This window comes from Periplaneta americana, chromosome 1 (genome assembly GCF_040183065.1).
Source record: "Periplaneta americana isolate PAMFEO1 chromosome 1, P.americana_PAMFEO1_priV1, whole genome shotgun sequence".
NCBI lineage: Eukaryota > Metazoa > Arthropoda > Insecta > Blattodea > Blattidae > Periplaneta > Periplaneta americana.
Window position 1 is genome coordinate 185,513,294 of NC_091117.1, and position 23,324 is coordinate 185,536,617.

General features: G+C 35.9%; 1 protein-coding gene across 1 annotated transcript in view; it reads right to left on the reverse strand.

Moving 5' to 3' along the window:
- Positions 1–923: 923 nt before the first annotated feature.
- LOC138705127 (protein takeout-like) overlaps positions 924–23,324 on the reverse strand; it is a 30,122-nt gene continuing 7,721 nt past the window's right edge. Inside the window, exons 2-6 of the mRNA XM_069833781.1 lie at positions 19,952–20,044; positions 17,190–17,337; positions 12,624–12,757; positions 9,248–9,400; positions 924–1,201 (exon numbers count right to left, since the gene is read on the reverse strand). Of these exons, the coding sequence (XP_069689882.1) occupies positions 1,041–1,201; positions 9,248–9,400; positions 12,624–12,757; positions 17,190–17,337; positions 19,952–20,044 (689 nt within the window). The 3' untranslated portion in view covers positions 924–1,040. The remainder of the gene's footprint in view (positions 1,202–9,247; positions 9,401–12,623; positions 12,758–17,189; positions 17,338–19,951; positions 20,045–23,324) is intronic.

Here is a 23,324-nt window from a genome sequence, read left to right on the forward strand (position 1 = left end):
TGTTCCAAGAAAATTCGTCTAGCAGATAATAGCCAACTTGACAAACTTGCAAATCCTTCCATTCTGATGTGATTTTCATTTGAATTCGACACAGCAAAATGCTCATACAGCGACCAACTCAGAGTTAACTATACACCTTGCTGAATTATTGCGTATATCGTAATAACGTGCAGAAATCACTCAATTTTTAGAAAATATTTTCCGTTAAATTTAACAGCATACGTGAACTGTGTACCTACTTCTTGCTTAATACCTCAGAGTCAACAAATCACTGGAGATCGAGAAAGAGATGGAGTAGTTTTATGGAGACAGTATCGGATACGTAGCAGCCTAGATCATCATTTAGGTCGGACTTACAGGCTTTGACATTAACAACTTTGTCAGGTTTACTACGCTTCCATCTAGTTACATAAGGAGTCACGTCGGAATTCCCATTTTAATTGCATTAGCGACTGTACTGCCATCTCCTGTTCGTTTACGGCGGACGAGTGGCGATCCTGGCGGTTCTCTTCAAAGTGCTGCCAATTTTAACATAGCGATGACCTATCTGTTACATATATGATCTAGGGTAGCAGCTAGCAGTCGCTGATCGTTACAGTACGATTATTTAGTCCTGACAGTCGCCGGCAATGTGCGCCTGGGTCAGGCGAGTCCATTCAGTTACGCCAAGGGATGTTCAGGTTAGTCTGTCGCCTGCAGTCAGAACGATCGGATGTCACGCATGCGGTATAACGTTGTGTTTCCAGTACAGTTAAGCTGTACTGCATTCCTTTACCTACCGTTCGCCCTTATCTCTACTCCGGAACTCCCCCCACTACTCCTATTACTTCCTCCTCTTTCGCGTCGCTGAGCTGTCAGGACTAAATAATCGGGCTGTATTTATGATGGTTATGATGAAAATGATGGCATAATTTGTAATTTCTTATCCTATGAACACATTATTATATATAATCAGTCAAGTTTTATTATAAAGTGTGTGAATAAATATATAAATGCAGAATTTACTCTATGAGGTCAGTTTTGATTAATATTAACTTAATTCAAACTGAATTGTTTGGAAAAATATTGTCATAAGGTACAAGGTTGGCAATACTGCTAATAATCTGTTTGATTGCTTGTCCAATTGCGTCAGCGATGTAAGGGCCGACATCTTTCACCACTTCCCGCCAGTTTTCATCAAGAAAGCGGTTCATGCTGTTGCCTGTAAAAAAATAATGTAAATGATCAGTAATTGAAAAACTGAGCCGAAAAACTTTGCAAACGCCAAAGTTAAAATTTGAATAGAACAGAAAAGAAACACTTGATGTTAGCATTGTAACATTTTCCCACAACTTCCCACATTCTACTGCCTATATCAGGCCTGCACAAACAGCGCTCAACGAGCGCGCGCGCTCCTTCAGAGCGGGAGAGCGGTGTTTACTCAGTTATCTAGTAGAGTGCAGTGTGTAGGCTTATTCTCAGTAACTGTTTCACGTTGCTTACCTACTGCTACAGTACAGTATGGAGGAATCTAAAAGACGGAATATAACATTTAACATTTAACGATTTACAGCTCGAACTTATTGATCTTCAATGTGACCTAAGGGCTAAAGATAGTTTGAATAATATTACTAGTCTGGTTGAGTTTTACAAGACTAAACATTAGCAATAATATTCACGACTACACAGGCTGACTGTGAAAATGATTGCTATGTTTGGCTCAACATTTATATTTGTGAGCAACTGTTTTCTATAATCAACTTTAATAAAGGCAGACATCGAACATCTGTAACTGATGTTTCATTACGATCAGTAGGCTACTGTTCCTTTCAGCTGCCAACAGCATAAAACCTCGTTTTGATGTACTGATAAATAAAAATATAACAAAATGATATTGTACATTTAAGTAGCTATAGAATTTATATTACTTCTGTGAAATAAATATTTCTTTATTAATTAATAATAGTCCAAGATAGTTTTGCAAACACTGAACGGGAATTCATTTCATAAGCACTTGTAATAGTACTTCCTTTTGTGTTTATTTTGTACGAGATCACCCCTACTTCCAGTCCACTCTTATACAGAGCGCAGCTAATATCCTCATTCCGCTCATGAGCTGTGAGCCGGCTCGGAGAGCGCAAACCTTGTGCAGGCCTGGTCTATATTGAAGGTTTTACTTATATTTTCAACCAACAAAGTCCGCTACAATATAAAACAGAGTACGTAGCGTATGTGGAATGTATTTGCTTTAAAACATTGCAATAGGGGGAAAAAAAAAAGTCGCTTGCAACATTTTTCCGCTCAGGTATTCTATTATTTCTTCATAGTGTATAGTCACAGTCTACTATATACAGTCATGAAGCTTTAGTTTTGAGGGTGCTAGAAACAATAGACTGTGACGGTTCTATTTTGCATTGCCTGTAATGAAGCGATATTAGCGATCCTAGTGGTGAGCAACTATCTAATATTTGCATATTCACTACGTATGAGCTTCGCGACTGTATATACTAGACTGTGGTATAGTGCTCTCATTTTACGAGGAAACTTCGCATCATTCCGCCGCCGGCCGACTTCCAGCTCTCCCGATCGCAGCGTGGGAAGCCAGTTGTACAAAACGTCCCATTTGCTTCTGAGAATTGTATCGGAACGTGTGTGTGATTGTTGTTTGCGTATTAAGTAATCGGTTGGAAAATGAAGTATACAGTTGAAAAGCGAATTTTAATGAATTGACACAGGAAGAAAAAGATTATGGGTATTTTCCATAGGACGGTGCCACAGCTTATACTGCTTATACAGACACTTTACGTCCAGTTTTTGTTGACCGGATAATTAGTACAGGTTTGTGGCCCTCTTAGATCAGTTGACCTAACTTACTGTGATTATTATCCTTGGGGAAAGCTAAAGGGCAAAGTTTATTGAAATAATCCCCGTACTATATAAGAACTGAAGGCCGAAATAACACGTGCAATACAGTACAGGGACATAATTTTATTTTTACTTCAAATTTTATTGTACCTCAGTTTTTTAATGTACTTCACTCCCACCCCTTCTACTAATGAAGTTCAGCCGTCCTCCACACAGATCCAAGACCGCATATACAGCCATAGTAGCCTTACGGTCATAGTCCAAAAAATGTTCGCGTTTTCCAGTGACGAAAGAGCTTTAAATACTGAATCATTTTCGCACAGGTACTGTCGTCCATTTGCCAACGTCGTATCCCTGTTTCCCCCACCAGCTTTTATTCGCCAGCTAGTGGCTGGGCTGTCTTAGCTCTTTTCTGACAACATTAATTTCTGTTAGGAACTGGACGTCTAAGTAATATTATACAACTGTTTAAAGTAACTTAAATAAAAGGGTTCGTTAAGTAATTAATTCTCATGTGATTCCCTTCCTTTCTACGACGCTGCGACGTAACCACTTGGAGGGAGATAGTATGTCTGAGTAATTTTATCTTTTCGGATCTAGCAGAAGTGAAGATTGAATTTACAGTACGTAAGGTACTTTTTTATACAGTAGGTACAGAATTGTTTCAACATGAGTTACTAGTACGAAGAACGAAACTGGTAATTGGGATTAGGTACAATAGTCTATAGTGCGATAATATGCACATTAAAACTGAAGCCTGTATGGAAATGAACGGCCACCATTTTCAAAAATGTGTTTAAATATCCATATTATGATTATTTTTCAATTTCACTTCATTCTCTATATTGTACGCTAATGTGCTGTAGACAGTATAATATACACTGCATAATGAATACATCCACATGGACAACTCAGTTCATGAGTAAAAACGCTTATTGTTAATACTGTACTGTATTTTGGCTAGTGGAGTAACGGTTAGCGCGTCTAGCCGCGAAACCAGGTGGCCCGGGTTCGATTCCCGGTCGGGGCAAATTACCTGGTTGAGGTATTTTCCGGGGTTTTCCCTCAACCCAATATGAGCAAATGCTGGGTAACTTTCGGTGTTGGACCCCGGACTCATTTTACCGGCATTATCATCTTCATCTCATTCAGACGCTAAATAACCTAAGATGTTGATAAAGCGTCGTAAAATAACCTACTAAAATAAAAAATAAAAATAAAACTTGTTTAAACAAAAGCCTAATGTAAATGATCAAATTCAAAAGCGCAATATTTCATAGTTTACAGTAAATTGATGAACTACTTTTCTTCCCTCCTATACCTAGTAAAGTGATGTGTTTGTATATTACGCCAGTATCATCGAACTCCAGTCGTGGAAGGGGGTAGTAAACGGCGTTGATCCAGAGGTATAGACAAGTTTATATTAAAAATGTTAGTAAAAATAAAATGATGTCCCTGTATATTACCGAAGCGGAATTACAGAAAGTGGTAAATTATTTATTTAAACGATGCGAGACATGTCTTACTGCGGAAGAAGTTCATTTTCAACAGTATCTGAAATAAAACCTGTTTACGTGTATAATAATAATAATAATAATAATAATAATAATAATAATAATAATAATAATAATAATAATAATAATAATTTAAATTCGTGGACTTATTTTATTCTGTGCTTGCTAAATGTCTTGATTTGCCGGTAGTAACGGAACACGCTTCCCGCCGCAAGCACGATACGCTATAATCTAGTTTACTCGTAAAATGAGAGCACAGTACAACTGATGAAACAAAACTGTATGGCAGACCTCAATAACAAGATAAAATTACAAATAAGTAGAATTACAACCTTACACATTGCATATGCAGACGACAAGTAAGGAAGGTCGGCAAGTTTTTTGGGGGATACGTAATGTTAAAAGTCTAGTGGAAAATTCTACTTGGTTGCACAGGCGATTGGTTTAAATTTTATGGGATCACAATTAGCCTACTGCCTTGGCCTTTCTGCAAGCTTGTACAAAATGAATCTTGTAAACTGTAACTAAGTTTGAGAATTAAATTAATAACTTACTTTCTTTCCGAAAATCTGACACATTGCTCTTGGTACTTGGTAATGTAGCCCTGAAGAACATTCATTTCTCATCACAAATTTACATTGAGGCGTCTCCAGTTACATCGAGAATTTCAAAATTATAAATCCACAACTCTCTCTTGTAATATTGAATACCGAAGTTTTTCTGGGGATTGGCAAAATATGTTGCAAGTCTATTGCTGCTGCTTCATTCTGCGGAAAGCTTTCTTGTTCAGTGGGCCAGTCGCAATACATGAAATTTGAAATACTTCATTCAGGGATTACTGTTTTTATTATGACTGTTTCCTGATAGAGTGACTTGAAAAAGCGGATTGGCCACTAATGTTATATCAAGAATTACTTTGACCACACTGAATATAACACACTCTGAGTTTTCTGATTTCTCTCCGATCATATTTCTGATTATTATGAATGATATTATGGAAAGGTCTATTGGAAATGTTAGAAGAGGTATAAGGTGGGGATTAAATGATACCTTGGGAGATCTGGATTTCGCTGATGATATCTGTTTGCTGTCCCATAGTTTTGGTGATATGCAGAATAAAGTTAATACTTTATTAGAGTAATAAAAAGGGCTCATATGAAAATAAACGTAAAGAAAACTAAAGAAATGAGATTAAATAGTAAAAAGGCAGATAAAGTTATAATAATAATAACATTGATACTGTTCAAGAATTTAAATATTTGGGTAGTATCATTGACAAGGATGGTGGAGCCTTCGAAGATGTAAAGAACCGAATAAAAAATGCAAATAGTGCATTTGTCCAGTTGTATACCTTATTTTATTTCAAGGAGTGCAGTTCTGTGGCTCCTTTGAACACCGAACTGCACTCCTTGAAATAAAATAAGGTATACCCAATATGGAAATCTTATATCTAGATCTACAAAAATTAAAATCTTTAACAGTAATGTGAAATCAGTGTTATTATATGGCTGTGAGACATGGAAAAAAAGTAAAATTATACAAAATAAACTGCAAATATTTGTTAATAGATGTTTACGAAGAATTTTAAAATTTAGATGGCCAGATATAATAACAAACTCAGAACTATGGAAGATAACAAATCAGAAAGAAATCACAATAGAAATCAAAAGACGAAAGTGGAATTGGATAGGGCACACAATCAGGAAAGAAGATGGAGCAGTAGAAAGAATGGCTTTGGATTGGAACCCCCAGGGTAGTAGAACAAGAGGAAGGTCAAAAAATACATGGAAGAGAACAGTTTTGGAGGAAATTGCTAGGGAGGGGAAAACATGGAGCGATGCGAAGAAGTTGGGTACAAATAGGGTCCGATGGAGGGACTTTGTGAATGCCCTATGCTCCTCATGAGGAGATACAGGAGTTTGATTGATTGATTGATTGATTGATTGATTAGTTTTCTGATTACAAACACGGTTCTTTTCACGATATCACTAATTGTGCGTAATTTTATTCCAGTTAAGGTCATAAATTTAATGTTTCTGAAAGCTACAGCACCGATATACCTATTGAAAGAAATATCTGTGTGCGTCACAATGTAGTTCACAACATGCAGCCTACAAGGAGGTCTGCTCTTTACATGTGCTCTTTTTACACCCATTTTGTATTTCATAATCCACAAATTGTCCTAAATTCACAAAATATCGCATTATGTTTTTGTCTCTCCACTTTAGCAAAACAACCACGCCAAGAAGAGTCTACCCTTCTTGTTTTAATAACTTCTTTTGTTTTCAGGCTTACATGCCGTTCACCATGATTATATGTCTCCTTAGTTATACTTATCTTCCATTTTGATATTTTGAGCTCTCATTAAAATGACTGGAGCGCTTACGTGATCATCCATTATTTGTTGTAGCGTATTTTGGCACTCTTCCTAAGCAGTGGCGGCTCGTGCCTTTCTTGAATGGGTGCTCACAAAAAAAATATGAGTAATGAACACACTGATATATTCTCGTATAGCTCAATCACACGTCAGAGATAAACGAGTTCTAATATTCATGCACCAAATCTACGCATATCAAACCAAAATTAAAACCATTAAACAAGAGTAGAGTAAAATTAATTCATAGGACTCATCTTCACTGCTGTTGTAGATGGTGTTGAAGATCTAGATTTATTTGTAGAGAAACTCCATGCGCCTAGTTTTGAGAGATGCAAACTTATCAATAACTTTATTATTGAAGTCTCTAATCTTGTTAACAAGTTTTTTCCACTGCCAACATAGCCAATGTACTTAATCGGTCTTCTGTCATGGTGTTACGGAGGAATGTTTTAATGCTCTTTTAATCTAACACACTCACAATTTCACACACGTCCGTTTCCAAACTTCAAATGTTACTGTTTCAACTTTCAATAAGCATCATTGCAGTTTGTATTTTCCTTACTTTGCTGAACAAAAAACAACAGAATCAGCCCCCGCGCATAATGGTATTTTGAAAAGAAAGAGTAAAGAGAGAAAACGAGGAAAGAGGGAGAAAGGAACAGGATGCCATACCCAAGAGAGATGGAGCATCTCTGTTTCTCTATCACTAGCACGTTAAGACTTGTGCGAGCAGAGCTATTGTAACCATTGTAACAAACCAGAAAATATCCTCGCTTCGGACTATTCCACCCTGCTAGAGAAAAATTGTGCGAGCTGCTGTCAACCTGTCCAATGGAGATTTAAAGACACACGACACACGACACACGAACGGGACATTCTCTCGAGACGAAAAATGTAGGAACGTCATTGCACATTGGAAAGTAATAGATGTACCGGTAATAATATTAATACAGTAATACGTATGATTATTGTTGGTTTTTAAGGTGTTCACGTGCTCCTGTGCTCATATAGAGGAACCGCCACTGTTCCCAAGTATAGTATCGCATTTTCCTTTCATGTCTATGAATTGCATGTTAGCTTGAAATTTATTATGTCTAGACTTAAACAAGTTCCCTTCCCTGCCGTTTGAATCCAAGTGACCGTTGAGTTAGCCAACCACAAGGGTGCGAATGTCCTAGACTCCGCCCACTCGGTGTCGAGTGTAAGTGCACATGCCCTTGTGCGGATCATATAAATAACACTGATATTGTATAACAATAATTGCATCTCTGGTCAAAACAGCCACTCAGTAATGACTGGAAGTGCATATGCCCCTGAGCGGATCGTATAAATACCACCGATATTGTATAACACTTGCTTGTCTGGACTCTAGCCAGAACATCCAACCACATCAAGATAGTCAGGCTTTCTCATACTCTTACAATCTGAGAAATTAGAATGGATACTCGAACTTGATACTTCCACAAGAAGACTTGGATCTTCACAAATCCTGTATTCTTTATCGTTACATCCGAGGATGCGATATATGCAAAAACATAGTTAAAATATCATTTCGGTCCAACCTTGATTGCTTACATGGTTACCGACACTGTATTTAACCAGGAAAAGTCTGTAACGGTACACTGTTTCTACAAAGTGACACAAGGAAAACATCCACACATCTGCAAAGATGATTGTTAGTATCTAAAAGGACTGCGCTTACTTCGTTCTATAGATAGATAGACGGACAGACAGACAGACAGACAGACAGATAGGTAAATGAGTAAATAAATAAATAGGTAAATAAATGAGTAAATAAATAAATAAGTAAATAAATAAATGAGTAAATAAATAAATAAGTAAATAAATAAATGAGTAAATAAATAAATAAGTAAATAAATAAATAAGTACATAAATGAGTAAATAAATAAATAAGTAAATAAATAAATAAGTAAATGAGTAAATAAATAAATGAGTAAATAAATAAATGAGTAAATAAATAAATGAGTAAATGAGTAAATAAATACATGAGTAAATAAATAAATAAATAAGTAAATGAGTAAATAAATAAGTAAATATACAAATAAATAAGTAAATATACAAATAAGTAAATAAATGAGTAAATAAATAAATAAATAAATAAATGAGTAAATAAATAAGTAAATAAATAAGTAAATAAATGAGTAATTAAATAAGTAAATAAATGAGTAAATAAATAAGTAAATAAGTGAGTAAATAAATAAATAAATGAGTAAATAAATGAGTAAACAAATAAATGAGTAAATAAATAAATAAGTAAATAAATAAATAAGTAGGAAAGTAACTGAGTGAGTAGCCTAATTACTGACGATGGTGATGGTGATGGTGATGAACTATTGGCAGTCTACGTTTATGGCATAGTGTATTTTATCCAATATTTTAAAACTCTATAACGTATTATGAATTTCATGAAAATATTCCTTGTACAGATCGAGCAAATTCTTTGTAAGATGAACACCAGACCCACAGACATAACATAATTAAAGTGACTGACCCAGAAACTTGTCGCCGTTGAAGAGGTTGTCAAGCCTGATGTACGCGCGTGACGTGTCGAAATTGAGCCGGCTGCCCTGAATCCGTAAGAACTCCTGCCCCGCGCTGTTCTTCTCCTGCTTGAAGTCGAATGAGTACAGCAGAGATACGTTTGCTGGAAACAGAAACAGTGTTGGCTCATTAATCACTTCATTTTTCATGTTTTGTGATTTTTACAGATCGAGACTATTAACTAAGCAGCGTTTTCAGGTCGAAATTTGAAATAGGTTTGCCGCTTTAGCAACTTACAACGAAGTTGAGGAAGAGTTGGATGTTATAATAACGTGTGGGAAAACATCTGAGATAATATCAAAATTGCAGCTGAGCAGAGCATATGTTATTACGAAACTAAGAAAAAGAAACCGTGGTTTGATGGAGATTGTTGCATGGTAGTATAAAGAAGGAAACAGGCAAAATTGAAATTCTTACAGGATCCAGTTGAGGCGAATAGAGATAATTATTTCAATGAAATACGAGAAGTAAATCGTACACTTAGGAATAAAAATAGAGATTACTTGAAGGAAAAACAGAATGAGGTAGAAGCAAATACTTCTTAAGATTCTAGTGTGGATATAAAGGTTTAAATGAAATTTAACTTTCTGAGAAAAATCAGAAAATATTATATCGATTCCTTTTGAAATTCTGAAGTTACCCCTCAATCCCAGTGAATAGTGAAACGTGTATACTGAAAAGAGCTATTAATATCATTTTCTAGAAATTCCTTTCCTGCCATAAACTTTTTAGTTTTATTTATCCACTTAAGAAAAACTGTATCTGGGCCACTATCTGTAATGTGTCAGCAGCTTCCTAGAGTGGCGTGCCGTGCATGGAAAGCAAGGGAAGCATTTCTTCCCCAGTTGATAAAGCTAAAAAGAATTAATTTATTGCAGAAATTAAATTTTAATCGTGAGAACTATGAATTCTCTAATCTTAAAATGTCGTAAAATTCTTTCTCTGAGCGTCTGTCCTGGTCGAGGTGGATTAGTTATTCATATTCTTTGCTTAAGGCATCTATATTGGCTGATACGGATTCGTTTATTGTAGTTCGATGATTTTGCTTCTAAAGAGAATTGCTTTGGTCATCAAATATAATTTAGGTGAGTTGGATGCAGTCAGTTTTGTACTATTGCTTCCCTCACATAAAATTTCACAGCACGTCTCTGATCTGTAGTAATAACAATACAAAAGAATTGCTTTGGTCTTCAGATATATTTAGGTGAGTTGGATGCTATCAGTTTTGCAGATGATCAAGTACCTCAACAGATTATACAAAATATTTACAACATATATAAAACAACCATCATAGCAATTCGAAGCAACAATAGACTTTCCCAATGGCGACCCATTTATAGTATGTATGTATGTATGTATGTATGTATGTATGTATGTATGTATGTATGTATGTATGTATGTATGTATGTATGTATGTATGTATGTATGTATGTATGTATGTATTTATTCACACTGCAATGGGTATATACTCGGTGGCAGTGGTAACTAATTACACTCAATAATGACAATAATAAACCTATTAATTAATTAATAATAATACCAGTAATTAATACAAATAATTAATACTAACAATAATAATAATAATAATAATAATAATAATAATAATAGGGAATATCCTAAATTAAATGAAGCACGATCACTTAATATAACATTTAAAATAAATCTAATTTGTATCTTAAATCTAAGTTCGTACTAAAACCCACGAGTATGATATGTACATATCTGCACAAGTACCTTTCCACATTTCACTCATTTCGCTGTCAACTCACTCACTGCACTGGAACTACGACACATTTCACTGATTCTATCCTGATTTCACTAACACTTCAAAAACATTTCACTGTTCAAATACTTTGCACTGCCACTATAAACTATAAAGCTTCCCTGACGGGAACACGTTTCACTGACACAACACACTTCACTGACACAACATAATTCTTCACTGATACAACACTTCAATAACAAAATATCATTTACATCCTTTACATACTGTGTATAATTACCGTCTATTAGTAAAGTCCTTAAGCCTATTTTTAAATACGTTTTTGGTTGTTTGTAAAGCATTTAGTAAGTCTGCAGGTAAAGCATTCCAGTCCCTGATAGTACGATTGAGAAAAGAAAACTTTCCAGTGTCCGTCCTCTGTCTTCTTTCCCTCAATTTATATGAGTGGCCGTTCCTTGAAGAGTAATTTAGCGGTTGCAACCTATTTTTTATTTCTCTCCAGGCAGGCTCACCTCTGTATGTTTTGAACAGTGCGCATAATCGAATTCGCGTTCTCCTGTCCTTGAGTGTGTCCCATTTTAATGGTGAATTTTTCCGACAACACTTGAGAGCCCCGTTTTTGGAGTACAACAAGGCTGTGGTCTTTCACCACTTCTGTTCATTATATAAACAGAATCGTTCAAGATTGGCGATAGACACGCCATGGATTTATTCCATTTAATCGAAATTTTCAGCTTGACGCTTTACTTTTCGCTGATGATCTAGTTCTCATAGCATCAACTGAAGATGATTTACAATATTCAGTATACAATTTAAAAAATATAACATGGAAATTAATATTGAAAAAACGAAAATCATGTCATTTTGTGGGAAATTCGCTATACCAAGTAAGATCTGTTTGAATAATAAAATAATAGAAAGAGTAAATACTTTCACTTACCTTGGCTATACACTACCACCTTATGAGGAAGTAGATATTGCTGAAAAACGTAAATATAATAAAACAATGGGATCATTAATTAAATCATGAAACCTTCACTAGTACAAAGACACACAAGAATAGGCTTGTATAAAACCTTAGCACAGCCAATATTAAGCTATGGTCGTGAAGCGTGGACTGTGAAGAATAACGATGTCAGTAGAATAACAGCAAGTGAGATGAGGTTTATGAGAGCAACAGCTGGATATACTCGCTGGGATCATAAAAAATGAGACATAATGCAAGAATTTCAAATAGAACCCATTATGCAGTTCATCAGCAAATATCAACTTCAGTGGAAGGATCATCTCGAACGAATGGATCGATGCAGAATTCCAAAAGCACTGTTTCATTACCACCCGCATGGCAAAAGATCTCTGGGTCGTCCGAAGAAGAGATGGACTGAAAATTCTAGTTCGAGACCGTAACAGGCTACTCGGCCTAATACTTGTTAGGAAGACGACGACGACTATACATATAACAAATTGTATTATTGCTTCCCTCACATAAAATTGCACCGCACGCCACTTAATGACCATCTACTACGAAGGACGTTATCTAGGAAGGGAAAGAGAAGTAGCAGCTGTACTGAATATCTGAGGTTATTGATGTAACAATACTTACTCAGTGTGATGTTTCCGTTGCCATTTCCCTCGATGGGCAAGATGAGGACTCTCCCCTTGACGGTGTACTTGCACTGAATCTCGATACGGGGCACACTCAGCTCCCAGTCGATTTGATTCTTTTCCAAGTCAATCCTACGCAGATTACATGAAAATCAGTGAACAAGTTATATTATTATACATTCATTGGAATTATAGCTTTTGCAATCATTTATTTAAAAAAATTATAAAGTATAGTGACACTGACCAGTTCCACAGCCTCTCGTGAAAACCGCCATCAATTAAAACTTAGATGTAAAATACCAAACCACACAACAATTCAACTTAAGCAGAACACACACAAACTCCAATCACAACCACAGCAACATACGAATCTGGCTTTTTCAGATATAGCTTGCTGTAAAGCTGAACCGAATAATTTCAAGAGAAAAATTGCTCCAGGGCCGGGTATCGAACGCGGGACCTTTGTCTGAGCGCGCCAACGCTCTACCAACTGAGCTACCCAGGAACTAGGGTAACCAAAGGTAAATCGGGTCAAAAAGTAACAAATCCTTAATTTTATTGTTAATTTTATAATATATTACACTCATAACATATCATTAGTTACAGCCACATGTAAGTACTACTTCCCGAAAAATGTTTCTTTTTTACTCTAAACTAAATGTCTGTACATGAACTAAAATATTTCACTGTAGTGACTCTTTTTATCCTTCTGTATAAGGATAAATGGGGTCAGTGTTTAGGGCAAATCGGGTCACAATTTTTCCCTCTATATACCTGCATGGAACGTTAAAATCAATATTGAATTGATTTAATTTAACACTTTACACCTTCCACAAACAAACACTGTTTTATTTTCTGCACAAACGAACTGTGTTGCAGTGTAGTCCAAAACCACATGCGTACAGTTTCAAAATTCTAGGCACAAGTTCATTTTCTTGTACTGGAGTAAACTTAGTTTGACGGCCTATAATTTTCAAGTGGTTGACGTCGTTGCAGACATGAATGAGGAACTCCTAACAACTCAGCAGCATGACGTTGGCTTCTTCCCTCGCGAAATGCTTTAATAGCCTACTGCATGTCGTTCTCAGTCCACAAATTTGACGTTTTCTTCTTACATTTAACCATCTTCCACAAAGAATTGAAAATAAATACTTAATTTGAGTGGACTGATTTGAAACATGTTGACCCTATTTGTCCGATATTACTGACCCTATTTAACCCAGATTTAGAACATTTTTGCGCTAGAGGTTGGTAGTACTGAATACTGCTTCGACGAAGGCGTTAATAGCCATAATCTCTTCTAAAGAGCTTAAACTTAATATTAAAAGTTAACAGCACAAATTCTCTGCAATAGTTGTTGTCAAATAATAAAGGAACCGTAAAGCATTATTTAAAATGTATAAAATACCCTTAACTCACCTTTATATTCTCTCTATTCTTTTATTGTCAACACAAAGAATACACACACCAGCTAGCATCAATGGCACTCAACGTGTACAGGAAGTTCTCTTCCTGACCAGTATATGGTAGCACTTGCTTGAACTGGTTTACGCTTGAATATGGAGACAGGGTTTTGAAATTGACCCGATTTAACCTCTGACCCGATTTAGACTGAGTTACCCTATACCAGATCACGGATCAATTTTCCCCTTACATCAACATACCTCAAGTGGGTTGACAGATCGTCAGATCCCAGCATTGAGTGCACACCAAGCTCTGTATTACAGCAACACAAACACTGACATCAAAATACTACACATCCACCCAAAAAACCAAAACTTGCCACTCTAGAACAATATGACATTTACAAACATACAAAAACACACTCACAGCACATTCTGAACACTCAACTCAATTTAAAAACACACACCCTTTTCGACACAATCATGAACACATCCCACTACATCAGAAAATCAGAAGATAGCGCGGGACATTCACTAGGCTTCGGACAATGAAGAATACCACTTCGAAACTAGTCAGCCAGGTGATTATCTAAAGTTTAACACAGTAAAGAAGTTATAAAGTTAAGCAGTAAAAAATCTCTCACTTTGGTTGCATACACAATTTCTATGCAGGTATGTATGCTATATCTGAGTTGGAAAATCTGATATCTTTTAAATATATTAACACTTAAATTTGTTGTATCCATGCTTTCATGCACTATAATAGTTAAGTATTAGCTATAGACAACTTGGAGAGTGTAGCAACTTTAGGGGAGAGTTGGGTAGTATCGGACTTCGGGTAATATCGGACAGTGAGTTTCTTTCATCTACCACCAGATGGTAGTACCTGAATGACATCGTTACGTTTCTGTAAGCGACATCACAGAAACGTAACCATGTCATTCAGGTACTATCATCTGGTGGTAGATGAAAGAAACTCACTGTCCGATATTACCCGATGTCCGATACTACCCAACTTTCCTCTAAGTTAATTAAGAATGACATGATATCCGATCACACAGGTGTCACATAAGTAATAAAAATGCTGGTGTCTTGGTGTAAAATGAGACTTCAATCGTCTCTATTGGTCTTTCTATAAGTGGTGTTTCCTTCTACTCAAATATCTTCATAAGAGAAAAGTTTATACATCTTGATTACACAACTTTTAACGCTATATAACTTCGGAAAACGTATTATTTGTCTTTCATCTGTTAAATTTTATATTACCTTGTTAACATGTTTCAGCCTGCTATTGGCTATCCTCAGAACTGGTTGTTGCTGGTCTTGGCGCCTTTTGTTTAGTTTCCTATGGGGGTGTGTTTGTGTAGTGTAATGTGTGTGTTCTGAGGATGGCCAATAGCAGGCTGAAACATGTTAACAAGGTAATATAAAATTTAACACAAGAAAGACAAATAATACGTTTTCCGAAGAGAAGTTTAGTGCCGACTGCAATATCCGGAACTGAATGGATCCAAATACGTTTTCAGCTCCATAGCGATATCATTTCTGACTAATTAGGGCTATATAAAATTTATCAGCTCAGAAACTTGTTCCGTTATTTCATTTTAAATTTTTATTTGAACTGTTTGCGTAATTTCTGTAACTCTTACCTGAAAGGTGGATACTTTCGTTCCAAATAGTTTTAGTAATTTCTTTCAAGTCTTGTGTTACAACTGTAACTAATCATCAGTTGTTTCCAGAATAATCTCACTTTTGGAATATACTTAGACCTAATAAAATTTAATCTTAGAACATATCCCTATCCATGTAAATGGATCTCCGAAACCTATGCCTGTGATTCAGAAGGAGAAACTACAATCTTATCCAGCAATGGGCCATGGGGCCTAGTAACGATCATATTTCCGAACATTCCGCTTTCCGATTCTTCTGAGGGATGTCTAGTACCTGTAATATTGTATGGGAAAATGCTTATTTTTTCACAGCAGCTGGAGTCAATACTTATCTGCCACAAAAGTTTTAAAGAAAGAGGAAAACAATATAATGCGTCATTACTAGTCCACACATAGAGGTACGATGATTTTGTTGGTGAAGATCGCAGTAAAAAGGTTCAGGGGTTGAAAGTTGCATTATTACATGAAGTAGGGTACGTTAGAATTTATTAATCTTCAACAATTTAAATATATCTCTTCAGGGAAAAGGCCAGCTCATTGTTGATGTGTTGAATAAATTACGGGATTCCAGTCGTAAACTTACACTTTTGGTAAGTCAGTTTCGGGAAGGTGAAATGGTTCACTTTCGAACGATAGAAACTACTCGTGATTAAGCCATGTTAAACGATTATGTGCAGACATTAATTGAAATTCAAAATGAATTTAATTCTAGGTTACAAGATCTTGTCTTAACTGGAAAGAAGTTTAAAGTTATCATAATAAATTCCTTCAACACCAGTTGAAACAGTGTCATACAATTTACAGTGTCATACATAACATTTAAGTGTGCTTAAACGCGAAAGGCTCAAAATTCCGGCACACGGGAGAAGCTGATATAACCTCGGCAGTGCGAGCGTCGTTAAATAAAACATAACATTTAACGATTTACAGCTTGAACTTGTTGATCTTCAATGTGACCTAAGGGCTAAAGACCGTTTGAATAATACTACTAATCTGGCTGAGTTTTACAAGACTAACATTAGCAATAATATCCACGACTACACAGGCTGTGAAAATGATTGCTATGTTTGGCCCAACATTTATATTTGTGAGCAACTGTTTTCTATAATCAACTTTAATAAAGGCAGGCATCAAACTTCTGTAACTGATGTTTCATTACAATCAGTAGGCCTAGTATTCCTCTCTGCTGCCAACAGCATATAACCCCGTTTTCATGTATTGATGAATAAAAATATAACAAAATAATATTGTGCTTTTAAGTATTATTTCTGTAAAATAATTTTTTCTTCATTAATTAACAATAGTCCAAGATAGTTTTGTAAACACTGGACGGGAATTCATTTCATGAACACCTTTTGTGTACATTTTCCAGTCCACCCTTATACAGAGCGCAGCTAATATCTACATTCCGCTCATGAGCTGTGAGCCGGTTCGGAGAGCGCAAACCTGATATAGATTATGGTCTGATGATTTTGTCTCTTTCAAACCTACTTAATGTTTTCGAGGTTAGCGCGGCTGAGTCCGCTAATACTCATGTCGTCCAGTGTGATAAAGCTGCCTGCTAACTCCTGGCCTCCATCCACTCTGACGCTCTGAATGACGAGGGGTTCCAGCACAGGGATGCGGTACTTCTTATCTCCTGCAATACACCAGTTAAATTATTTAGGTTTATAAGTTCGTCTTCAGTGGATAATAATACTCAAACTACTTTCGTTAACATTGCCGAACGTTTCTGTCATCCTGTGCTCTTTCGAAGTAATTTGTTAACTAACTTCATTGGCTATCGATCACCAATTAAATTTACAGCCGTTAAAGAAACTTTTAAGTCATTATTGTTGGTGCACTGTAGGGTTGTTAAAACTTAATCAATATTGATGCAACTGGCCATTAATGTCTTAACCATGCTCTCTATAAAACGAGACTTATGACAATATTTCGGACACAATTTATTTATTGGACTATTTGATTTATATGATGTCATTCCAATTTTTATCAATGAAGTATAATGAAATTTTGAATTCCAACCGATCACAGTCATACATCGAGATAATTTTTGCAGCTATATTTATTGCTATCAATTTATCGTATGGTTGTTCTTTTGTTTAGTCAGTGTCGCCAACTGTTTCCCGTAATTTAATGAGCATGAATCCATTAAGGTTAAACTTTTCTTTCAACTTTACGCATTTAAGCAGTGAGTGCAAGATTGATATTTAATATTAATTAATATATTTACGCAGTGAAGACGGCGTTCAAAACGGTGCACCATGGAGACACAAAATCTTCACGCATCTTAATTGAACGTACATTTTAAACTTGATTCTTTCAATATTCTTCCCATATTGCATGCATACGTGCAAGGAAAATTGTTCCGTTACACACCACAGCGAGAATGCGTTTATCGAGCTATGGAAAATGCTTTCCTGTAGCACGGAGTAACGATCGAAATAAGCCATAGTTGACACTGGTCCAGCTCCTACAGGTAACCTAACCTAATTGTAGCCTATAAAATTTGTATTACGTGAATGAAATGAAACAATTAATAGAAAGTCAAATGTTCAAATTTATGTAACATCAGCGCATATTATGAAACCCAAAGGTATAGTAAGTTATTAGGTCTATATTATGCAAACTCTTTGATCAAACTGCCTTCGTAAGGCGTAATAAAATTCGTGTTTTAATTATCTATACAGAGATGGCTCCACTGTGTAGCAACATGTGTCTCGCTGTAATGTGAATACATAAGCATTGTTAGCTGTCTCCACACACATATTACACAATTCATAGTTCTCGCTGTAGTGTGTAATGTAACAATGAAGTACTAAATAAAGTGCGAATTCCTACTTCAAAATCTACATCTTTATCTTCTAATTCCATGTCCATTGTAGGTTAATATTACACTCCTTCATTCAGATTTGATAACTGCGTTTTCAAAAATTCTTTATTAATTAATGTATTAATCAGATCAAGTACTTGTAATTATATTATAAAATGTTCAATTAAATGCATTTCTGTTATAATAAGAGAAAAGCGTAGTACACGTAATTAACATTGTTAAACCTGTATTTCGCTTTTCGAAATTGGCATTACTGAATAACATCCAATTTCTTTATTGCAGTAATCGATATTCATCTATTTCAACTTCACAATGTCTGAATAGGTTAAGTATTCGTAAATATACAATTATTAACATTTTGTGAGCGAATTTTAGATACATATTGTTCACATTTTTATTTTATTTACAAACTAGTCCTAATAAACGTCACTCGAGATCTGAGGTTACTATTTTATTTTATATTTTATTTTATTTTATTTTTATTTTAAATCCACCACGAACAGAAGCAGGCTTCCAAGTACAGGTGGCTTACACAGATACATAAACAAAATACATAATAAGAAAAAAAACAAACAACACAAACGAAAGAAAGAAAATACATAATGGTAATAGATGCTGGAATATAATATTACAGTTAATATAGTGCCAAATGTCAATATAATGATGCAAAATTATTTAAAAACTAGAGTAAAAACATTATAATACACTTCTTCATAATTTAAATATCTAAGGAAATACAATGCTTTTTAATATTGTATGAAATTTTTCAATTGTTAAACTGAAATCCAATTGAGAATCACAGTTTAAAGACAGAGAGTTGTATTACACATAACAATGGAGAATTCTTGAAGAAAACAGTTCTAGGAATAAGAATAATAAAAGGTTGCCTATGACGTAATTCTGTTCTTTTTACATTGAACTGAAGGAATTTAAGAAAATCACAGTTATTCAATATACCGTTAACAGTCTTATAGAGTAAAATTTGGCTATTTATTAATCGTCGAGATTTTAAAGTTTTATAATTAAATTTAAAAAGTAACTGTTTATATGAAATTTGCTTGTCATAAGACGACACGTGATGTTTTTTAAAATATAAATAACGTAAAAATCTTTTCTGTATCCTTCCTATTTGCATCTGATGGGACTGGAACTGAGGTGACCATATTACAGACGCATACTCTTGCTTACTTCTAACCATAGTTTTATATAGAGTATCAATAGCATTTATATTTTTTAATTCTTTTGTATTTCTGATTATAAATCCTAATTTTCTATATGCATCAATTACCACGTGATTTAAGAGCATTTTAAAACATAAGTTGTGTGTAAAATAAATACCCAAATCCTTAAATGATTCTACTCTAGGTAACTTCACACCATTCACTATAGATAACACTGTGTTAGGAGTTCACGTACGCACCTTGAACCAAGCGCGAAATAGCGTCTTTACCATGCTTGAGGGCGCAGTCGTTGATCCCGGGATCGTTTCTAGAACAGGGTACCATGTACGGAGCTGCAACACATGTTAGACATCATTAATAAACAAAGAAATATATAACTCCTGTCTATCAAAAGCATGCTATGATTAGTAAACTGGATCATCCTTAGCACCTTCTAATTTTCAAAACCTGAGAAGAGCATGGTGCTTAAAAGGAATGAACTAGCCTCTTTCGTTCACGATCTCAACATGAGATGTTAATTTTAACGTTGAATAAAGTTAATATTCGCGAGTCACTAGGATGAAAAGTACAGATTTTTGCAAAACGCTGACGCAATTCCACCTTATGACGTGAAAATACATTTTAAAATGGTCATAGGAAGAAAAATAAAGAAGGTAAACTTGCGAATTCTACATGAGGCAATAGAGCAAGTGAACAGCTTAAAATACTCGGTGTGCATTATAAGCAGTAACATGAGCTGCTGCCAGGAAGTCAAAAGGAGGACAGCAATGGCCAAGGAAGCTTTTAATAGAAAAAGGAGCATCTTCTGAGGACCTCTGGAAAAAGAACTAAGGAAGAGACTAGTGAAGTGCTTTGTATTGAGTGTGGCATTGTATGGGGCAGAAATGTGGATATTACGACGAAGTGAAGAAAAGCGAATAGAAGCATTTGAAATGTGGATTCGTAGAAGAATGGAGCGTGTGAAGTGGATAGAGAGAATAAGAAATGAAGCTGTGTTGGAAAGAGTGGATGAAGAAAGAATTATGCTGAAACTAATCAGGAAGAGGAAAAGGAATTGGTTGGGTCACTGGCTGAGAAGAAACTGCCTACTAAAGGATGCACTGGAAGGAATGGTGAACGGGAGAAGAGTTCGGGGTAGAAGAAGACATCAGATGATAGACGATATTAAGATATATGGATCGTATGAGGAGACAAAGAGAAAGGCAGAAAATAGGAAAGATTGGAGAAAGCTGGGTTTGCAGTGAGAGACCTGTCTTTGGGGAGAATACTAAATGAACGAATGAATAAAGCTGCAACATAACAGGTCGAACACTTGAGCGGAGTAATATTGAATATTATTTTGTTAAGAGCGGAATAAGAGAGGGTCTTTCGTTGGATGGTTGGATGGACTGTATGTTAGTCTGCTTCAACTGCATGTTGCAAGAGATTTCTGAATTCCGCACAATCATCGTGCTGTATTGTTGTGGTAATTGACGCCTTAGAATTGCTGCTTGTGACTGAATAATTTGTAATGTTAACAAACACCAGTCCACCACTGTGGAGTAACGGTTAGTATGCCTGACCGTGAAACGAGCGAGCCCGGTTCAAATCTTGGTTGAGACAAGTTACCTAGTTGAGGTTTTTCCGGATATTTTCCTCGGCCCATGAACAGCAAATGTTCGGTAACTTTCGGTGCTGAACCCTGAGCTCATTTCGCTGGTATTATTACCTCATTTCACTCAGATACTAGATAACCATAAAAGCGTCGTAAAATAATCAAAAGAAAAGAAAAACACCACAGAATCATAAGAAATTTTAGCAGACCGATTGTCTTCCTTGTTTAAAAAATGTGGATCAGAAACTTGGACTCTAACAACTAGTCAACTGAAAAGAATAGAAGCAGCTGAGATGAGATTACTAAGACCGCTAGCAGGCTACACTCTCTATGACCATAAATATAATGAAGACATCCGACAAGAACTAAATATCGCAGCCATTACAGAGACAATCCACAAGTATCGGAGCAACTGGCATGAGCATGTTCTACGGATGCCAAATGATAGACTACCCAGGAGATTATTAAATTACAGACCCCTTGGATACCGAGATCGTGGACGCCCGAAGAAGCGATGGAGAGACCAGCTTTTCACCTGAGTCGGAACAGGCCAAATGGCCTAAACCCTGATAGCTATTGATGATGATGATTTAAAAAATGTAACTCGTATACACGGTGAAATCAATAATTATTTTTGCTTGTTTATGTATTTATTTATTTAATCAATTCCTTAAATAAAGGACTTACTACGTGAGCTAAATTACAGCTATCGGTAGTATGGGATGAAGATAAATGCAAACAAGACGAAGACCATGGTTATCGGAAGAAAAATAAAGAAGGTAAACGTGCGAATTCTAAATGAGGCAGTAGAATAAGTCGACAGCTTCAAATACTTGGGATGTACTGTAAGCAGAATAACATGAGCTGCTGCCAGGAAGTGAAAAGAAGGATAACAATGACAAAAAAATTCTTGATAGATAAGGAGCATATTCTGCGTAGCTCTGGAAAAAAAAACTAAGGAAGCTACTAGTGAAGTGCTTTATGTGGAGTGTGGCATTATATGGGACAAAAACATGGACATTACGACGAAATGAAGACAAGCGACTAGAAGCATTTGAAATTAGAAGAAAGAATTATGCTGAAACTAATCAGGAATAGAAAAAGGAATTGGCTGGGTCACTGACTGAGAAGTAACTGTCTACTGAAGGATGCACTGGAAGGAATGGTGAACGGGAGAAGAATTTGGAGCAGAAAAAGATATCAGATGATAGACAACATTAAGATATATGGATCATATGCGGAGACGAAGAAGGCAGAAAATAGGAAACATTAGAGAATGATGTGTTTGCAGTGGAAGACCTACTCTTGTGTAGAAAACTATGAATGAATGAATCTGGCGTAGTAATGGCCATCAAACCTTCTCTACAGCACCATCAGAAATACAAATACATAGAACAAATGTAGAGAAAATAAATAAATAAGAATGAGACATAATTTACAAATACAAACAAAAAAAGAAAAAGAAAGAAAAAATACAATAACTAAATACCAAAAACTAAGTACAAAATTTACGAGAGGAGGGCACTATGGCCCAGCACTGCGACCTGTTACGATCTATTGCGCTAACCTTTAAGCTAGGCGCATTCCCAAATCTACACCGTGTCGCTACACTAAGGTTCGGTGCGTGTCCACTGCTGTAAAGTGACGGTTAACGCGTCTGGCAGTGAAACGAGCGAGCCAGGGTTCAAACCATGGTTGGGACAAGTTACCTGATTGGGGTTTTTCCGGGGTTTTCCCTCAACCAATTGAAGTAGAATTGCTGGGTAACTTCCGACGTTGGACCTCGGTCTCATTTCGCCATCATTAATTCATATATCATCATCATCATCATCATCATCATCATCATCATCCATAAAATAGCCCGGATTAAGTTCACGGTGCGGCATGTTGTACAAGAGCGCGGTCGTTCGGCTGCCCAATAATTCACAAAATAAAAGTGGTAAGCACAATAAGCCTCAGGCTGCAGTGCAAGCCTTCGGGTCCTTTCTTTGTATAAGGTAAAAAAAAAGTTCGTTACA